Below are 19,338 nucleotides of genomic sequence, written 5' to 3'. Positions count from 1 at the left end.
GAGGTAGTCATTCCATTTAGAAATACGTAATAAAACATTTAAATGAATGACCCTGGGGGAGATTCCATTAAAAACCAATAATGATGACTCCATTTTGCTTTTATTCATCATTCTATGAAGTTAATTTTCTTTTTTATTAAAGCTTTTTTATTTTCAAAACATATGCATAGATAAATTTCAGCATTCACACTTGCAAAACCTTGTGTTCCAACTGTTTTACCTCCCTTTCCCCCACCCCCTCCTCCAGATAGCAAAGAATCCAATATGTGTTAAACATGTGCAGTCCTGTCACAATGATCATGTTGCACAAGAAATATCAGATCAAAAAGGAAAAAAAATGAGAAAGAAAACAAAATGTAAGCAAACAACAAAAGGAGTGAAAATACTGTGTTGTGGTCCACACTCAGTTCCCCCACGACTCTCTCTGGGCACAGGTGGCTCAGTTGTGAAGTTATTTTTTAACTCCTCTTCCACACTATCATCTGACTTAAAGAATGTCATGAGAATACCCCCTCTCCCTCTCACCTAATTGTCTCCCAAGTCCCCTCCATCAATGAGAAACAGATGTCTCGCTCCCTATAATGGTTTGGTTCCTGTCTTTCATTCCCTCCACATTGTATATTAACTGTGAACAATCAAGCTTCTGGAGGCTTGGCTACTCAGAGCCTTGCACCTGGCTTGTTTTGCAACTGCATACATTGTCGGATAAATCATTGCCTGGATATTTCTTAGAACTGTCATTTCCAGTGTAGAAAAGTGATTGCTAAGCTTAGAGGGCTGTTTGAAGCTCCTCGATTTTTTTCCCTTTTATTTTTCTTGCTCGCCCTCCCCCACCACACACACATACTTCCTGGATAGAGGAAATATGTTTTGTATCATGTATATAGTTATATCTGTCTCTCTCTATAAATAATGGGACCACATGGACAGGGAGAGAGAGAGAGAGACAGAGAGACAGACAGAGAGACGCGTAGAAAGAAGCCCTTCACTGGCAGCAGCTGCACATGGGACTCCCACAAGTCCCGTCAGAGGGAGAGGAGCCAGAGGCGGAGTGTCTCCTTGGGGTGCAGGCCTCCCTGACAGCAGACGGGCTCTGTGCACAGGACAGCCCTCAGCAAGGGTCAGCAGAGGCGAGAGGGCAGGCCCGGAGGGCACAGATGGGGGCCTGGGGGGGGGGGACAAGGAGGGAGAGGCTCAGCCCCCGGCTCCGGCTGATTTCCTGGTGGGGTTACTCCAGGTCACAGCTCCTGGGTCTGGGGGCGGGGCCCCGCCGCTCCTGGCACTGAAAGCAAGCCCGGCAAAAAGGACAAAGACTCCACCAAGACTTCCTGGTCCTTGTAGAACAGACGGCCCCCTCCGTCTCCTGAGTAAGCGAGTCCGCTTTCCTCTCTAATGCACTTTCACACTGCATGGATGGCACACCCCGAGAATGGTTTTAAAAGACGTTTCCCTGGGACCGAGGCTCAGGAATCCTTGGGGTGAATACCCTTTTCCACATCTCTGTAGCTATGGCGCCCCTGACATTTCTCCTGTGCCAAAAAGGTAGAGCCCAGCTCTAGAGCGCCCCCACCCGCCTTCTCGAGGGACTGCCGGGGTGTGGCCAGGGGAAGTTCCACCAATGACACAGAACCATACAGGGTGGTGGAAGCCTAAGCCGAGTTGGACCAATGACAGAGCCCCTTACAAGGTCGGGGCACTATAAGTAGAGGAGCTGGAGGGCACCCCATGAGTCTGTGAGGGCACTCCCAGGAGCTGGCAGAGGTACGTGCTGGGCTGGGGCTGGGGGTAGGGTGGCGGGTACGGTGCCCAGAGCACCCCCGGCCTCGGCTGGGCTGGGCTGGAGGCCACGTGCCCCCTTCGGATCTCGCTCAATCACCGTTTTTCTCCTCAGGGATTTGCTGAGGTGATTGGAGGCCCCCCAGCTTCGCGCCTCTAGGCCACCGCCATGGAGGCGCTCACCCCCGTTATTAGCAAGCTCCAAGAGGTCTTCAGTGTGGTGGGCAGGGAGATCATCCAGCTGCCCCAGATTGTGGTCTTTGGCTCCCAGGTAACACTTGCCCTCCCTGGGGATAGGCTGGAGGGGCAGTGGGCCAGTCCCTCCCTCCCTGCTGGCCCCCTCAGGCCCTGTTTTTCCCCTCCCCCATGCAGTAGGAGCTGCCTCTCTCCCTCCCCCTTCCTCCATTGCAGGGAGGGGCAAGCTCCGCCTTGGTCTCGGCCCCTCCCACCTAGCTTAGATTTCTCTGCCTGGCCTCCCTACTCCCAAGGGACATGGCCGCCATCACTAACTGAATCCGGGAACTCTGGGGCTGGCAGCGGGGGAAAGGGCGCCGCCACCAGGTGGGCCTCAGCTACAAGTATGGGAAGGAGCTCTTACTGGGCATGTGCAGGGTGGCCGCCATCACTAACTGAATCCGGGAACTTTGAGGCTGGCAGCGGGGAAAAGGGCGCCGCCACCAGGTGGGCCTCAGCTACAAGTATGGGACGGAGCTCTTACTGGGCATGTGCAGGGCGGCCGCCATCACTAGCTGAATCCAGGAACTTTGAGGCTGGCAGCGGGGGAAAGGGCGCCGCCACCAGGTGGGCCTCAGCTACAAGTATGGGAAGGAGCTCTTACTGGGCATGTGCAGGGTGGCCGCCATCACTAACTGAATCCGGGAACTTTGAGGCTGGCAGCGGGGAAAAGGGCGCCGCCACCAGGTGGGCCTCAGCTACAAGTATGGGACGGAGCTCTTACTGGGCATGTGCAGGGCGGCCGCCATCACTAGCTGAATCCAGGAACTTTGAGGCTGGCAGCGGGGGAAAGGGCGCCGCCACCAGGTGGGCCTCAGCTACAAGTATGGGAAGGAGCTCTTACTGGGCATGTGCAGGGCGGCCGCCATCACTAGCTGAATCCGGGAACTCTGGGGCTGGCATTGGGGGAAAGGGCGCCGCCACCTGGTGGGCCTCAGCTACAAGTATGGGACGGAGCTCTTACAGAGCATGTGCAGGGCGGCCGCCATCACTAACTGAATCCGGAAAGGGCGCCGCCACCTGGTGGGCCTCGGCCACAGGAGGGACAGTTCTCCTCCCCTCCCCCTGCCCCCTCCTGGAGAAGGTTCTGGGCCTGCTGGCGCCCTTCCTCCCGTGGAAAGGCCCGCAATGGAACTAAGTAGAGCTGCTGGACGATCCTAGATTCCGAGCAGCTACAAGGGCTCTGCCAGGCTCGCTGAACCAACCTCACTTTCCCCGTGCCAGGAGCGAGCCCAGAGAAAGGGGTCCAGAGAGCCAGAGGGAGGACGGGAAGCCGGCCCCCGAATGCAATGCCTGCTCCTCCTGCTGCACCCTACTACGTTCCTGTGCTTAACCTGAGATGGCCGAGTCAGGCGTGCTTGGGGGGGCCAGGCTCAGAGGGGAAGGGGCCAGGGGGAGGCCCCTTCCCAGAAGGCCCCGAGCCCCACCTTCGGCCCTGTTGTTATTACAGAGCAGTGGAAAGAGCTCGGTTGTGGAAAGCATTGTGGGCCGGGACTTCCTTCCAAAGGGTTCCGGAATCATGACTCGCAGGCCCCTGATCCTTCAACTGGTGCACGTAGCCTCCCTGGAGGAGCGGCAGGCCACATCCCCAGAGACATGTGAGCATCAGGGCAAGGGCCGGGCGGTAGCAGGGAAGGACGGAGCCGGGCCACTGCCGCCGGCTGGCTTGAAGACTTGAGCCGGCCAGAATGTACCTCCTGAAGGGGACCTGCCCCCAAGCCCTGCAGGCTCCGGCTTCACAGCTGGAAGGGCCCTTGCTCCTGGTACAGAGGAGGCCCAGACGTGGGGAGTGGCTTCCCTGAGCATGAAGGGGATGCTGGAGGCAGGCATGGGAACCCAGGTCTCTGATTCCAGCTGCAGCATCCCTGCTGCTCCACCACAGGGGTGCTGGGTCTGGGACCGGGGCCAGAAATGGCTCTGCCCTGGGCAAGTGGCCCTTCATCCCATTCTCCTCCCCTCAGGAGCGGATTGGTAATGGCAACGAGGGGGTGACCCTCCCCTTTCTTCCTGTCCCCACAGATATCCAAGCAGAGGAATGGGCCACTTTCCTGCACAACAGACAAAAGGTATCCCAACCGCCCCCGCTCGGCCCGTTTGCCAGACTGGGTCGGTGCTGGGAAGCTTCCTCTTCTCCCTTTGGACAGCACCGCTTCCTGCCTCACCCCCAAGCCCCCTGGCTACCTGGACTTCCCGGACTGATGCTGCCCCGGCCCAGGGTTGGGTGGGGGCAGAGCTCATGATCCTTGTGGAGTCACCCTAACTGGCAACCTTTAGGAAGGGATCATTCTCTTTCCTCTCCAGATCTTTACAGATTATCATGAAATCCAGAAGGAAATTTCTAATGAGACAGAGCGGATCACCGGGACTAATAAGGTGAGCACGGGTGGCCCCACCCCTGGTGGCCCCCCCCGGCCAGGTGCAGTGCAGCTGACCTTGACTCTCCTCCTGCAGGCCATCAGTCTTGCCCCCCTGTACCTGAAGATCTACTCCTCAAAAGTGCTCAATTTGACTCTGATTGACTTGCCTGGATTGACCAAGGTATGTTCACTCGGGGATCTCCTCAGTTCCCAGAGCTCGGAGGCTCCTCTGGCTGCTGATGGCTCAGTCTCCCATCTCTGCTGCCTTCCCCACTGGATCGGGGCCCAAGTCCGCCAACAGGGCAGCCATGTCCCCTTTCCCCCACATCCCCTCCACGTTCATCATGATCACTTCCGGGCATTTTAGCCCATCTGAGAAGTGGCAGTGGGCACCTCCGACTTGTCTCCATTTGCATTTCTCGGCTCACTAGGGATTTAGAGCATTTTTTCATCCGACTGGGAATAGCTCAAATTCCTTTACCTGAACGTTGTCCACTTAGACCCTTGGATCACTTCTCAGCTGGGGAAGGGCGAGAATCTGGGTCAATTGGACTCACTTCTGTCTGTATTGGAGAAATGAGGCCTTTCTCAGAGACGCCGGCTGGAAAATGCTTTCCCCGCTTCTGCTTCCCTTCTACTCTTGGCTGTGTTGAATGTGGGGAGTTTTCCACATGTCCTCCTCCTCATTCCAGTGGTTTTCCTTTGTCGACAACCTTCTCCGTCTCCTGCATGTGCAGTGTTCATTGTCTGTTTGTCTGCATGCTGTCTTGCCCACTACACTGGGAGGTCCTTGAAGACACTGCCTCATGGCTTTTTCTGTTCCTAGCTTAGTCTCCTACCTGGCACATAGTAGGCACTTAAGAAAAATCTTCCTCCCTCCCTCCCTCCCTCCCTCACGTCTTTCCTTCCTTCCTTCCTTCTTTCCTTCCTTCCTTCCTTCCTTCCTTCCTTCCTTCCTTCCTTCCTTCCTTCCTCCCTCCCTCCCTCCCTCACTTCTTTCCTTCCTTCCTTCCTTCCTTCCTTCCTTCCGTCCTTCCTTCCTTCCTTCCTTCCTCCCTTTATTCCTTCCTTCCTCCCTTTATTCCTTCCTTCCTTCCTTCCTCCCTCCCTCCCTCCCTCCCTCCCTCGCTCTCTCCCTCCCTTCCTTCCTTCCTTCCTTCCTTCCTTCCTTCCTTCCTTCCTTCCTTCCTTCCTTTCTCCCTCCCACCCCTCCTCCCTCCCTCTATCCCTCCCTCCCTTCCTTCCCATGGTAAGGCCATTGGGCTTGAATGACTTGCCTAGGGTGACACTGCTTCTTCAGGTCAGGTATCTGAGGCAGACTGGAACTCCGGTTCCCCTGACTCCACTGGACACCCAGCTGGCCCGCCCATGTTTGTTGGCTGATTGACTGGGGCCGAGATGCCAGAAGCCACAATAGTCCTTTTCTCCTCCCCTTCCTCCTTGGAGTGGTGTTAACAATGCCATCCCTGCTGGGCGTCCATCATGGCTTAATTCCTTTCTCCCTTCCCCCTCCCTGAGAAAGCTCCAGGAGGGAAGATTGTTCTGTTTGGGTCTGGGCTTAGGCATGACCTCTTGACCTTTCCCAGCTGCCCTTTACCTTGCCCTTGCCCATCCTCTTTGGCTGGTCATGGCTATCCCTGGGGCCTATCGGGGTTCCCAAGAGCAGCTGGGGCTTTTTGTGAGCTTTATCTCCTCCTGCCAGGTTCCCGTGGGGGACCAACCCCCCGACATCGAGGTGCTGGTCAGAGACCTGAATCTGTCCTACATCAATAACTCCAACTGCCTCCTCCTGGCTGTCACTGCTGCCAACACAGACATGTCCACTTCGGAATCCTTGAAACTTGCCCGGGAGGTGGATCCTGATGGTACGGGGCTGCTGGGAGCACTTGTGTGGATACGGGGAGGAGGGCCGGCAGTGCTGGGGGGAGGCCGCCTGGCTGGGCCAGTAACTGCATGGCCTTGACTAAGGCATTGGCCTTATTTCCCTTAGGCAACATGGTGTCTGGACTGGGTGGGCTACTTAGGCCTTCTTTCAGCTTTCTGATGGAAGGCCTGGCCCTGAGCCTGAAATTTTCCTTTGCCGGACATCAGTATCCTTACTAGGAAAGGACGCCAGGGGAGGGCGCCACTGCTTTTCCCCCTTTTAGGCCTGTTGACTCCTGTCTTTGGGGCCAAGAACTCTGCTCGCCCTCCCACTCCCTCACAAACCCTTTCCTGTGACCCTCCCAACATCTGGTGTAGCCTCAGCCACGAATGTGAGGGCCACTTTGGGGTCAGAGGAATCCAGTTCTCCCCAGGCAGCTCGTGCATGGCACAGAGCGCCCCCTAAAAGCCACCCAAAATCACTAACTCTGCCTCCGGACCTTGGGCTGAAGCCGTTCTCGGCTCTTCCCCCTTCTTAGGACGCAGAACCTTGGCAGTGATCACTAAGCTGGACCTCATGGATGCTGGGACAGATGCGATGGATGTGCTGATGGGCCGAGTCATCCCTGTGAAGCTGGGCATTATTGGGGTGGTGAATCGGTGAGTGGAGCTCTCTCGGTCGTCCCCCTGAAGCGGCGCCCGGCAGCAGGGAGGGGGGGGAGGGGGAGACCGCAGCCAGGAGAAGGGAACACAGTGACATCGAAACCCACTGACTCACAAACAGGCAAGCTTCTGAGGCCTTTGGGGGTTTTGTGAGTTCACCAGTGAGGTGAGTTCACTTCTTCTCCAAAGTCCAAAGCAGCAGAGTAATCTCTACAATGACAAGCAGAAGCAAAACCCGTAAAGTTTATTTTTTTAGGTTGATGAGAACAGACCAAAAGGGCCCTTCTAGACTACCTCCCTTCTTTTGGTCACTCCATCACAGTGGAGGAAAGGCCATTAGTAGCTGGGTGCCGGTTGTGGGAAGCAGCATTGACCCAGAGGAGAAATGAAGCAACGTCCTTCCTTCCTTCTCTTGGCCCTGTGGGAGACCGTCTGTTCAGAACGTTGCACTTGTAGTCTGACGCCACAGCTTGAGTTTTCCTTTTTCAAAAGAAGGCTCATTGGTAGAGACGGTGTCATCTCTAAAAGGACATAACGTGACAAGAAAAGATGTCAAAAAAACGAGATTCTTTTTTTATTATGGCTTTTTATTTACAAGGTATATGCAGGGGTAATTTGTCAGCTTTGACAATTGCAAAACCTCTTCCAACTTTTCCCCTCCTTCCCCCCACCCCCTCACCCAGATGGCAGGCAGACCAATCAATAGATGTTAAATATGTTAAAGGATATGATAAATACATGTACACATGTCCATACATTTATTTTGCTGCACAAGAAGAAGTGGACTTTGAAATAATGTAAAGGAAATCAAAAATGCAGGCAGAGAAAAACAGAGAGATTGGAAATGCTATGTAGTGGTTCACACTCTTTCCCAGAGGTCTGTTACTGGGTGTAGCTGCTTGTATTTATTGTACAAATGGAACTGATTTGGATTCTCTCATTCTTGAAGAGAGCCACGACCATCAGAATTGATCAACATACAGTATTGTTGTTGATGTGTATAAAGACCTCCTGGTCTCACTCAGCATCACTTCATGTAAATCTGTCCAGGCCTTTCTAAATTCATCCTGCTGATCATTCACTTACCACAATTCATTCAGCCATTCTCCAATTGATGGGCATCCATTCAGTTTCAAGTTTCTTACTACTACAAAGAGGGCTGCCACAAACATTTTTGCACATGTGGGTCCTTTCTTTAAGTTCTCTTTGGGATACAGGCCCAGTAGTAACACTACCAAATCAAATGGTGGGCACAGCTTGATAACTTTTTGAGCATAGTTCCAAATGGCTCTCCAGAATGGCTGGTTATGTTCACAACTCCACCAACAATGCATCAGTGTCCCAGTTTTCCCACATCCCTTCCAACATTCATCATTATCTTTCCCTGTCATTCTAACCAATCTGACAGGTGTGTAGTGGTATCTCAGAGTTTTCTTAATTTGCATTTCTCTGATCAGTAGTGATTTGGAACATACTTTCATATGAGTGGAAATAGTTTCAAATTCATGATCTCAGAATTGTCTGTTCATAACCTTTGGACATGTATCAATTTGCTTATTTCTTATAAATTGGAGTCAATTCTCTATATATTGTGGAAATGAGGCCTTTATCAGAACCTTTGACTGCAAAATGTTTTCCCAGTTTATTGTAAAACGGGATTCTTTTACAAATTCATTAATAGCTCCAGGAAAAGGCATCTTTCTAAGGAGGCATGTGTTGCATGGACGCATTAAGCTGTTATTTCCACACCTCCTCCCATTCCTCAGAATCTTGTTTCCATACTCTACTACTGACCTGCATAACCCCAGACTGAAACTTGATCCTTTGCACAGGAACCCACATGACCTCAAAACCAACAAGAGTATCTGTGAGGCGCTGTATGATGAGCAGGCCTTCTTGCAGAAGAAATACCCATCCCTGGCCAGCCAGAATGGAACACGCTTTCTTGCCAAGACACTCAACAGGTGCCTTGAGGGCGGTAGGGGCAGCCCGGGGGTCGTGCTGAAGAGTTCCCAGGAGTCACTTGGGCTTATGCTCCGTGCCTTAGGCTTTTCATGTACCACATCCGAGACTGCCTGCCTGAACTAAAGACACGTGTGAATGTGCTGACGGCCCAGTACCAGTCCGTGCTGCAAAGCTATGGGCAGCCTGTTCAAGACCACAATGCCACTCTCCTGCAGATCATCACCAAGTTTTCCACTGAATACTGCAGCACCATTGAAGGAACAGCAAAGAATATTGAGACCTCCGAACTGTGAGTTTCGGGAAGGGTTGGCTGTTGCTTGGGGGAGCGAGCAGAAGATACAAAGGGCCATGGGACTGGAAATTTCTTAGGATAATGCCCAGAGAGCTTGGCCAGTTATTTGGAAGTTGGGCAGCGGCTTGGGATAATATAAAGCAGTAGAAATTCACCTCGAGACTTCACAGAAAACCCCAAAGGGGATTATGAAGAGTTGGCCATGGGGAATGACTGAACCCAAAAGCTCCATGTGGGGGAAAGTATTGTTCGGGGGTTGAATTTAGGTTGTCAGACCCCTTCTGGTCTAAGAAGGCTGCGGGGGCCACGCTTCCCTCCAAGGTCTAGGGGTCATTCTCCAAAAAGCCCAAGCAGCAGTTAGTGGGTGAACAAGGACTTTATTGTTAAGGGTTTACTAGGTGCCAGGCCCAGTGCTACAGGCTTAGTAAACCTGCAAACCACAAAGACGGGCAAGCTCAGAGGGCTCCTGTTCTGATTGGGGAGGGCAGGGAGGAGTCTAGACACAATCAGGCACTAAGAGGCAGAGAGAATAGACGTGAGGTACGCTGGAGAGCAAGGCCTTACTTAGCAGCTGTGAAGTGGGAGGATTGGCGCCCAGCCTGGAAGGAAGCACGGGGAAGGTCGGCCACGAAGCTCCCTCTCACCTTGCCGGGATGGTATATGACGCTTGTTGTTGAGCTGTGAGCGCTCTGTGCGATTCTCTGTCCCGCAGCACACCACGGCTGCCCGTGGGGTTCTCTTGGCAAAGTTACAAAGGGCTGAACATTTCCTTCTCCAGGGGATTCAGACAAACTGAGGGAAATGCTCAGGGTCCCTCAGCCAGTAAGGGCCTGAGGCCAGATTTGAACTTGGGACCTCCTGACTCCAGGCCCAGCTCTGTCCACTGCAGCACCCCCTAGCTGCTTCCTGATGCTTCCTGGAGCCGGAGAAATGGGACCAGCTGGGAGATGGGAAATGGAAAGAGCTGGGAGATGGGAAAGGGGAAGAGCTGGAAGATGGGAAAGGGGAAGAGCTGGAAGATGGGAAATGGGAAGAGCTGGGAGATGGGAAATGGAAAGAGCTGGGAGATGGGAAAGGGGAAGAGCTGGAAGATGGGAAAGGGGAAGAGCTGGGAGATGGGAAATGGAAAGAGCTGGGAGATGGGAAAGGGGAAGAGCTGGGAGATGGGAAAGGGGAAGACCTGGGAGATGGGAAATAGGAAGAGATGGGAGATGGGAGATGGGAAGAGCTGGGAGATGGGAGATGGGAAGATCTGGGAAAGCTCCTTAAAGAGGAGCTAGGCACTGAGTTTTTGGGAAATAGGGAAAGTAAGGCCCAGCAAGGCAAACAGCTGGCTGGAGAAAGTTCACAGTGAGTGACTTGTACAAGGAAGGTGAGGGCGAGAACCTTGACCAGCACTGCCTTGTGTGTGCTTTTTTCTGTTTCCCGGTTCTCTTCCTGTTTCTGTATCTGACTGGTCCGAGGAAGGGATGGGGAGGCTAGGGCTTGGGATCGGCCATGGGCCAGGCGCCTCCCTGATGCTTCACTTCTCATCCCCCCAGCTGTGGTGGTGCTCGCATTTGCTACATCTTTCACGAGATCTTCTGCCGGACTCTGAAATCCATCGATCCCCTGGCCGGACTCAGCGTCCTGGACATCTTGACCGCCATCCGAAATGCCACGGTAGCAGATGCCCCCTTCACAGCCTCCTTCCCCATTCCCATCCATTCCTCCCCGGTTTGCTGTTGTTTCTGACGGTCTGTCTCGCCATTTGGGATATCAGGAATAACCCTGATAGAAGTCCTCGCGTTCATAGAAGGCTAGGACACGGGCAAAGCATGAGTGAGGGAGGGCAAGGGACCAGCAGGGAGAAAGATGAGTTTCAGTGGAGTGGGAGGAATGGGCGTTTCCCGGGAGGCAAGAGGTGGTGATCATTGAAAGACCTTCGCCCGGGGCCTTGGCCTCCCAAGCTGAGGGTGAGCCCAGGGAGGGCAGGAGTCAAGCTGCACCACGGCCCTGCTTCTGCTGACCCCCCCGCCCCGCCCCCAATTTAAGCATGTAAGGATGCTGGAATCAGAAGCTGAAAAGGAGATGCTAAAGCCCCAGTAACCTCCCGCCCTCTTCCCATCTTGTTCCCTCACTGCTCTCCCTGGCAGAGAATGGGCCTGGAGAGCTCCCACTCACAGGTTGGGAGGGCCACGCCGGGGCTGGCCAGCTTCCTCCAGACCCAGGGTCCTGAAGCTGAGCCCGCCTGTGCTGCTTTCCCCCCCAGGGGCCTCGCCCAGCCCTCTTCATCCCGGAGGTCTCCTTTGAGCTGCTAGTAAAGAGACAGATTAAGAGGCTGGAGGAGCCGAGCCTCCGCTGCGTGGAGCTGGTGCATGAGGAGCTTCAGAGGGTCATCCAGCACTGCTCCACTTATAACACCCAGGTGAGGGGGCAGAGGAGAGGCAAGGGGAAGGGCCCAGAGCAGGAGCCAGTTCCCCGGCCTCTGCTGGGAGAAGGGGGCGGGGGCCTCGGGCTCGGTTGGGAGGGAGGCAGCAGCCTGCCTGCCACCTCCTGGGTCTCATGAGCTTGGCCCTTCTCAGGAGCTGCTGCGCTTTCCCAAGCTACACGAGGCCATCGTGGAGGTCGTGACCGCTCTCCTGAAAAAGAGGTTACCCATAACCAATGAAATGGTAAAACCCAAGGCGGTACTCTGGGAAACAGCTGCCCTCGGGGAAAATGACGCCCCCTGGGCCCGAGGGACACACTGAGCCCAGAACGTCCAGTCTGCCCAAGCTCGTAATAGCCCGGACAGGGCGTTGGCGGCAGTGCTAGCAGCCGGTTTAAGGCTTGGTCGGGAGAAGGAAGGGGAAGGGAGAAAGCAGGGCTAGGGAAGGGCACAGGCCGCTGTGGCACTTTAGCTAGGGGTTCAAGGGACAAAGAGCCAGCCGAGCCTCTGCCCAGCATCACTTCCAGGGTAAGCTCCACGGATGCTGGCAAATACGCCGTCCCCGGCAAATGGTCGACTGAAGACATACCCGGGAGGCCGTGCTGCTCTTGGGACAGCCTGTGGTCAGAGACTCACAGCAGGAGGGCGGGGCCTTGGGGGCGGAGGCCAAACAAGACAAGGACAGGATCCTGTTCAGTCCAGAGAGAAAGTGATGAGAGAATGACAGAGGGCTCGTGGGGGAACCCAGACTTCTCCGATTTGACTGTCGCTGCCCCTGGTCCAGGCAGGTGACGTGGCTCCCGCCTCTGTTCCCCCAACCCAACGAGCCAATAGAAAGAGGGGAGGGGGGAACGAGTGAGATGGGACAGCTCCTGCACCTTCATTGCCTTCTCTTGCAGGTTCACAACCTCATGGCCATTGAGCTAGCCTACATCAACACCAAGCACCCAGATTTGGTCGATATGGCTTTTGTGTCTCCGTCCATCAGCATTCCCAAGGTATTGGGGGGGGTCGCCCAGCAAGGTCCCTGAACGGAGTCCCCAGTAGTGGCCCTTCCCGCCATCCCGGCGAAACGGGTGTCAGTGGCCATCCAGAGCGGCCTCGTGGCGGGCTAGGCCGAGGGCTGAAGTTGAAGTCAGAGGATCTGAGTTCAAGTGCGGGCTCTGGCCCCGTTTCCTCCTCTCAGATGGGGGGAATTGAACCCGATGCTTCTCTGAGCAAGGGCACCTCCAGGCTTCCCACTGTGTGAGCCTGTAAAGAGGGACCGGGCCCAAAGGCCGACTGGGACGGGGAGGTCGTCCTGCTGACCTGGCTCGGCTCGGTCGGGGCGCGGCTCGGTCACGGCATCCCCGAACGTGGAGACGCCGAGGAAGCTCCCGACCCCCTCCCTGGATCGCCCCTTTGCTCAGCACAGGAGCTTTTGTTGACATCCCCCTTCTGAGACTCAGCTGCTCGGCCTCCATGTAAATTGTGGTGTGGCCGGGCTTCCATTTAGAGACCAACTAAAAAACGGAGCGATTCCTCTGGGAAGGAAGAGGGATGGTGCAGTGCATGATGGGAAGCTGTGGATGTGTGAAAGTGGTTGCAGGGGGTGCCGAACTCCGCTTGGGCTGGAACAGAGGCCACTTTGTGCTAGCGTCTAAAATCCATGATGCCCAATGGTCCCAGAGCTGCATTGTACCTCTCTGCCAGGTGATTCTGACTTGCAAAATGAGAGACAATGCTGCTGTGACCCCAGAGGACAGAGCTGGTAGCTCAAGGTTCCCCTCCTTTCGGGCACGTGAGGTGGGCATCTTTCACGTCCCTGTCCCACCCACTGTTTTAGAAGTTTGCCAGGCTGCTGAAGTCAGGTTTCTGCACGCGCCTCACTCTGATGCGCCGGCACTCCTGGCGACGGGCACGCATATTGAATATTGCCACGTCCTGTCCTTTTCCCTCCCCTTCGTCCTGGCAGAGTGACGCCTACCAGGGCAATGGTCCTAGATGCTGGAAGAGCGAGGGGGACGCGGATGACAGTGTTCCCAAGGAAAGGGAGAACAGCAGATCACCGTCCCAGTTACACGTCTCCCCTGTCACCAGCCAGATACGTGCCATCAACTTCTTAGATGTGGTGAGTGGCATTTGTGTTCAGCGGGGATGGTGGCTTCGCTTCAGGGACTGGAAAGTTCTGTCTGGGCTTGACAGTAATTTCTACCACATGGGACGGCCTAACTCGGGGTCTCACACTAAGCCACTGCTGAGACCTAGGTCACTGGGTTCCCTTTTCCCAGGAGTTGCTCAGCAAAGCGGGTCTGCCTCAGAAAGGACCCCAAGACAGTAGCACCAAAATCGAGCAGAGCGTTTTGCTAAAGTCTGGGCCCAAAAGGCTCCAGCCCCCTGACTTTGGGTCCCTCCTCTTTGCCTCTGATGTCCGTACTGTGCTCAGCTTCCCTTGGACTTGCCTCTGGTAGCCAGAAGCAGAGCCCTCTGCTCTTGGGCCTGCAGAGCGCACTGCTTGAGGGTGCCCGCCAAGTACCTGGTTCCTTTCTTGCGGGGGAGCACCACCGAGGGATGGGAGTCCTGAGGTGGAGGTCTGGGGGCCGGTTCAGCTTCCCGGCTCATCCCCTTCCGTGGGTCTCTTACTCATCGCTCACATAGACCTAGGGAGCCACCTGCCCGAATCCCAGCAATGGTAGTAGCCGGGATCCAAAGCCCCCCTCCAACGCACTGGCCTTGTTAGTACGCAGACTGAATTACCCAGGAAGCAATGCCCTCCTAGTACTCCTCAGGACAGACACCATGCTCAGTCTGTCCAAGAGGCTGCTGGTACGTTTTAGGGAGACGTTCCTAACCCTGGCCAGGGCGAGAGATTTGTTTGTAGACAAATCAAAACCGGCCAGGGTGCCGACCTTCTCAGTAGGCGCTGGGATTCTGGGGCCGGCCCTTTGTTGAGGTCATCCCATGGGGCTTTGGGCGTCCAGGAACAGCACTTTGAAGGGTCACCAGTGGGGACTGGCTTATAGGGAATCTCTTCCAGGGCCCAGACTCCCAGCTAGTGCTGTCAGTTACCTCTGGGAGAAAGCTTTCTCAGCCACGCGATATTCAAGTCCCCTCCACAGGGAGCATGGCGTCACGGGAGAAACTGCACTAGGCATGGGGAGGTTGGAGGACCGGAGCCAAAAGTGCCCTCGTCAGCTCTCTCACCCGGGCTCTGATGGGCGTGAGTCGGGCCGACTACGGGGCCCTCCTTCCAGAGGACTTACGGACGATACGCCACGGCCCTTCTTTCTGTCGGCAAATGACCTGACGGGGTCCCTGCCGTTCCCACGTGCATTGGTCCCTTTGGGGAGAGCGGTTTCAGGGCAATGCCGAGGACAGAAGCCAGACTGTAGAACTGAGAGTGAGAGGAAAGCACGTGCAGACACCAAGTGTCGAAGGCTTCCTGAAAGACTTTCCCAGAAAGGGGCAGGAGAGGTGCAGGGACGACGGCCTGTGGGGACGGATCAAGGGAAGGGCTTTCGCCAAGGGACATGTTGGAGTGATAGGGAAGCGGCCAGTAGGCAGGGAGAGAGTGGGTGATGGAGGAACCCGTCTGTGGGAGAAGACGGGACGGCAAGCGATGGGGTGACCTCTCACGGACAGAAGTTTGCCTTCCCAAGAGGGGCCACCGCTTCAGTGGGACAGAGCGGAGGAGATCGCCTCACATGGCGTCTGAGGGGCGAGAGAGAGGCAGCTGTCAGGGGGTGACGGTAGTTGTTCCGGGGAAGCAGCAGCCAAGGGTTCCAGAAGCTGAGAGCACGGGAAGAGGGCCATGGAGGTTCGAGGAAGGGGGAAAACATGTGCAGCAAAGGCTGCTTGGGCGAGTGGGGGAACGAGTCCTTGGGAAGATGGGAAAGCATTGCCTTGCTGTGGAGAGGGCCCACTTGAGATTCAGGAGGGTAAAGGTGAATGGACCCCGCCAGCAGGTGGTGTGGGTCTCTGGCTTCCTTCGGCCCCCTTTGAGTAGAAGCAAAGGCATGAGCTGAGGGAAGCGAGCACGCCAGGGCCACGGCTCGGCAGGGCAAGATCAGCGATCGGGGAAAGGGCCCGAGGCTCCTGAGGAGGTGTGGACTTGAACCCCTTCACCAAAAGGCCCAGATGGGGAAGAGACCCAAGTTCAGCCTGCAGGGGTGATGAGTGGGGAGAGAACTGAGGGTCGGAGGGAGTGAAGATCACAGTAAGGCTCAAGGACATGGCGTGGGCTTCAGAGCAGGGGGGGGGGGTTGGAGTAACAACCAGATTGTGATCGATTAAGGCATTTCCGCGTGCCCGAGCATGGAAGTAGAACGTTTGCGTGGGATGGCAAGAGCTGCTCTAGGCTACGTGCAGCCCAGAGGTAAGGTGGGAAACGTGGAGGCTGAGATTGCAGAGAGCTGCAGTGTGCAGGGGAGTGGGACGGGAAGGTGGCTGAGGACCACGAGGCCACGAGAAGCCATTGTTCCGTCGCCCTTTGAAGGCAGCACGGAAGGTGGGAATGTGAAGGTGATCTCGCCAACCTAAACAGGAGGAAAGGTGCTGTGATGTTCGTGTGAACGGGGAGAAGAGGGGCAGGAAGAGCCCGAGGACTGTGCCAGGGTCCGGGCTGGAGGCCGTGAAGCCTGAACCCTGGGGCTGGTTGCCTTTTGAATGGGTGGGGGATGGGTGGAGAGAGGGAGGGAATCAGAAACTGAAAGTTCACCCACAAAATACTGGTCCTAGGGGAGCACCTCCTGGCTGTCCCCTCAAACAAGGGGAGAGTCTTGTAGCTCAGGGCACGGAGCTGATACCGCCCCTCCAGAGACTGCCCAGAAGAGTGAGATTCAGCACAGGGAGGGGGCGGCTTGCACCAGAGCCCTCAGCACCTTGGGCCGCCTGTGGGACCCTGGTGCACAGATGCCCGGCCTCATTGTGCTGGAGGACGTGCTTCCTCTTATTGGCCCCCCGTTTTCCTCCTGTGTCCCCCCCAGCCCTTGCCTTCAACTTCTAGAAAGCTGAGTCGAAGAGAGCAACAAGACTGTGAGATAATCCACAGACTGATCCGATCCTACTTCCTTATTGTCCGGAAGAACATCCAGGACAGGTAGGGAGGAGTGTGCTGTGTATCTGCATGTGTATGTGTGCACAGACGTGTCTCTGTGTGTTCCTGTGTGCGTCTGCGCATCTGTGTGCACGTAACGGTTCCTCACCAGCTGCTCTCCTGACCCACAATCTGGGCGTGATTAATGGTGAGAAGGAATCAGGCATGGATAGATCTCTACCAGTTGATTCTCTAAAGCAAGTATGGCTGTGTTTGCATTTCCCTTCATGACATCCTTGTGAGAAAAACAAGGGGAGGACCGTCCAAACGGGAAACTGAGGCTCAGAGAAGGCCAATTGTCCACAGGGAGCCGGACGGGAACCCGGGTTACCTGCATCATCAGAACTCCCCGGGAAGGGGAAGTCTTTCTAGGTTTCCTGTGGGCCCCTTGCTCCCTGCTTTAGAGTCTGACCCCCCACCCTGTAAGACTTCCCAGCTAATGCCGGCCTGGTCTCTCTGTCTCCCGACTCAGTGTCCCTAAAACTGTCATGCACTTCCTGGTGAACTATGTCAAAGAGCACCTGCAGAGTGAACTGGTGGGACGGCTGTACAAGGCCCAGCTCCTGGATGTGCTGCTGACTGAGTCCAAAGACATGGCGCAACAGCGCAATGAGGCCGCTTCCATGCTCAAGGTATGGAGCTGCTGATCCTAGTGAGCCCTCTCCTTGCCCCCGCCCTTCCTTAGGGGACTGAGCGATGCTTCCTGGCACCCACAGTTTTCTTTTCTTTCTTAGGTCCTCCAGCAGGCCAAGCAGACCATCTCAGAGATCCGAGAGACCCAGCTCTGGTGAATGGCACGCCCCGTGCCCGCTGCCCTGAGTCTGCCGTTCCCTTAGGGGTACAGCTGCCAGCTTAGGGTTTTGCCATCCTCACTCCAGACCCGGCTGTTTCTCTCCTACCTGTCTGTTCTGTGTATTTTCTTCATGATCCAGTTGAACAATTCTGAAAGAGATTATAACATGCAAACTCTCAGGAATATTATAGTGAAATTCCTGAGCTACCAGCTCAGAGAAAATGAGCCAGCAGCCCAAAACAAAAACAAAATCCCCAATCCAGATATCATAGCCCCACAGTCAGGATAATCCAAACCTAGGCCCGAAGGTCTACGGAACCATACTCACCTTTTGAGCCAGAAATACCGCTCCTCCGGCTGTTGGCCAAAAACATACAAACCAGATCTCTGGACAGAAATGTTTATAGCGGCCCTTGATGGGGTGGCAAAGAATTAGAAATTGTCCATCAACTGGGAAACTGCTGAACAAGTGCCTGGATCTCATTGTGTAACCATGTCAAATAGCTAGTTTTCTCAAACAAGAAGTGTGTGTGGGGGGGGGGATATAATTTGGAACTCAAAATTTTAAAAAGAAGAATGTTAAAAAGTGTTTTTGCATGTAATGGGGGGGGGAAGCCAAAATATTAGAGGGTTTTTTTTTTTTTTTTAATGATGCAAAGATTGTTCTAAAATGTGTAAATATGTTCTGAAGAAGCGACTTTCATTGCCTTCAAATTAAAGATGATTTAGGAAATGGTGCAGGCTGACTTTTTTTTTTTGATAAATAGTAAATTTAATTAAATTTATTATTCACATACTAGGTTGAGTTCTCCTTAAGTATTTTTTATTATTATTATAGCTTTTTATTTACAAGATATATGAATGTGTAATTTTACAACACTGACAACTGCCAAGCCGTTTGTTCCAATTTTTCCCCTCCTTCCCCTAACCCCCCTTCGCCAGGTGGCAGGTTGACCAATACATGTTACATATGTTAAAGTATAAATTAAATACGATATATGTATACATGTCCATACAGTTGTTTTGCTGTACAAAAAGAACTGGACTTTGAAATAGTGTACAGTTAGCCTGTGACGGAAATAAAAAACGCAGGTGGACAAAAATAGAGGGATTAGAATTCTATGTAGAGGTTCATAGTCATCTCCCAGAGTTCTTGCACTGTGCATAATTGTTTCAGTTCATTACTGCTCTATTGGAACTGATGTGGTTCATGTCATTGTTGAAGAGGGCACATCCATCAGAATTGATCATCATATAGTATTGTTGTTGAAGTATACAACGACCTCCTGGTCCCGCTCATTTCACTCAGCATTAGTTGATGTAAGTCTCTCCAGGCCTTTCTGAAATCACCCTGCTGGCCATTTCTTACAGAACAATAATATTCCACAATATTCATATACCACAATTTATTCAGCCATTTTCCAACTGGTGGTAATCCATTCAGTTTCCACTTTCTGTCCTCTACAAAAACGGCTGCCACAAACGTTCTTGCACACACAGGTCCCTTTCCCTTCTTTAGTATTTCTTTGGGATATAAGCCCAGTAGTAGCACTGCTGGCTCAAAGGGTATGCACAGTTTGATAACTTGTTGACATAGTTCCAAATTGCTCCCCACAATGGCTGGATGTATTCACAATTCCACCAACAATGTATCACACTGACTTTTTAATGGAAACTTTCTTCTCTGTACCTCTGTGTTTTTATGTGGCCTGATATGCCAAAGGGAAAATAACTTTTCTTCAGAAAGAAAGTCTCTCTCTGCCTTCCTACTACTGGTCAGTTTAGGGAGACAGACAAGATACCCAGATAAGAAGAAAGATAATCAAAGGAAGAAGAAGAGGAGGAGGAAGAGAACAACAACAGGGAACAAGAGTGATGAAAGAGGATCTCTGTTCCCCATGCATGGCACCA

At 54.0% G+C, this 19,338-nt stretch overlaps 1 protein-coding gene across 1 annotated transcript; it reads left to right on the top strand.

The window, feature by feature from the left end:
- Positions 1–1,690: 1,690 nt before the first annotated feature.
- LOC141548267 (dynamin-1-like protein) lies at positions 1,691–17,989 on the top strand. The gene is made up of 18 exons (XM_074277029.1): positions 1,691–1,761; positions 1,892–2,047; positions 3,461–3,608; positions 4,030–4,076; positions 4,312–4,383; positions 4,462–4,548; positions 6,070–6,232; positions 6,770–6,890; positions 8,726–8,857; positions 8,941–9,147; positions 10,692–10,812; positions 11,402–11,557; positions 11,715–11,804; positions 12,460–12,558; positions 13,515–13,670; positions 16,525–16,637; positions 17,107–17,266; positions 17,369–17,989. The coding sequence occupies exons 2-18, from the start codon at positions 1,946–1,948 to the stop codon at positions 17,423–17,425; spliced, it is 2,031 nt and encodes a 676-aa protein (XP_074133130.1). The 5' UTR covers positions 1,691–1,761; positions 1,892–1,945; the 3' UTR covers positions 17,426–17,989.
- Positions 17,990–19,338: the final 1,349 nt, after the last annotated feature.

This window comes from Sminthopsis crassicaudata, chromosome X (assembly GCF_048593235.1).
Source record: "Sminthopsis crassicaudata isolate SCR6 chromosome X, ASM4859323v1, whole genome shotgun sequence".
Classification (NCBI taxonomy): domain Eukaryota; kingdom Metazoa; phylum Chordata; class Mammalia; order Dasyuromorphia; family Dasyuridae; genus Sminthopsis; species Sminthopsis crassicaudata.
The sequence above is the reverse complement of the archived record's forward strand: the minus strand, read 5'-3'. Positions and strand labels throughout refer to the sequence as shown.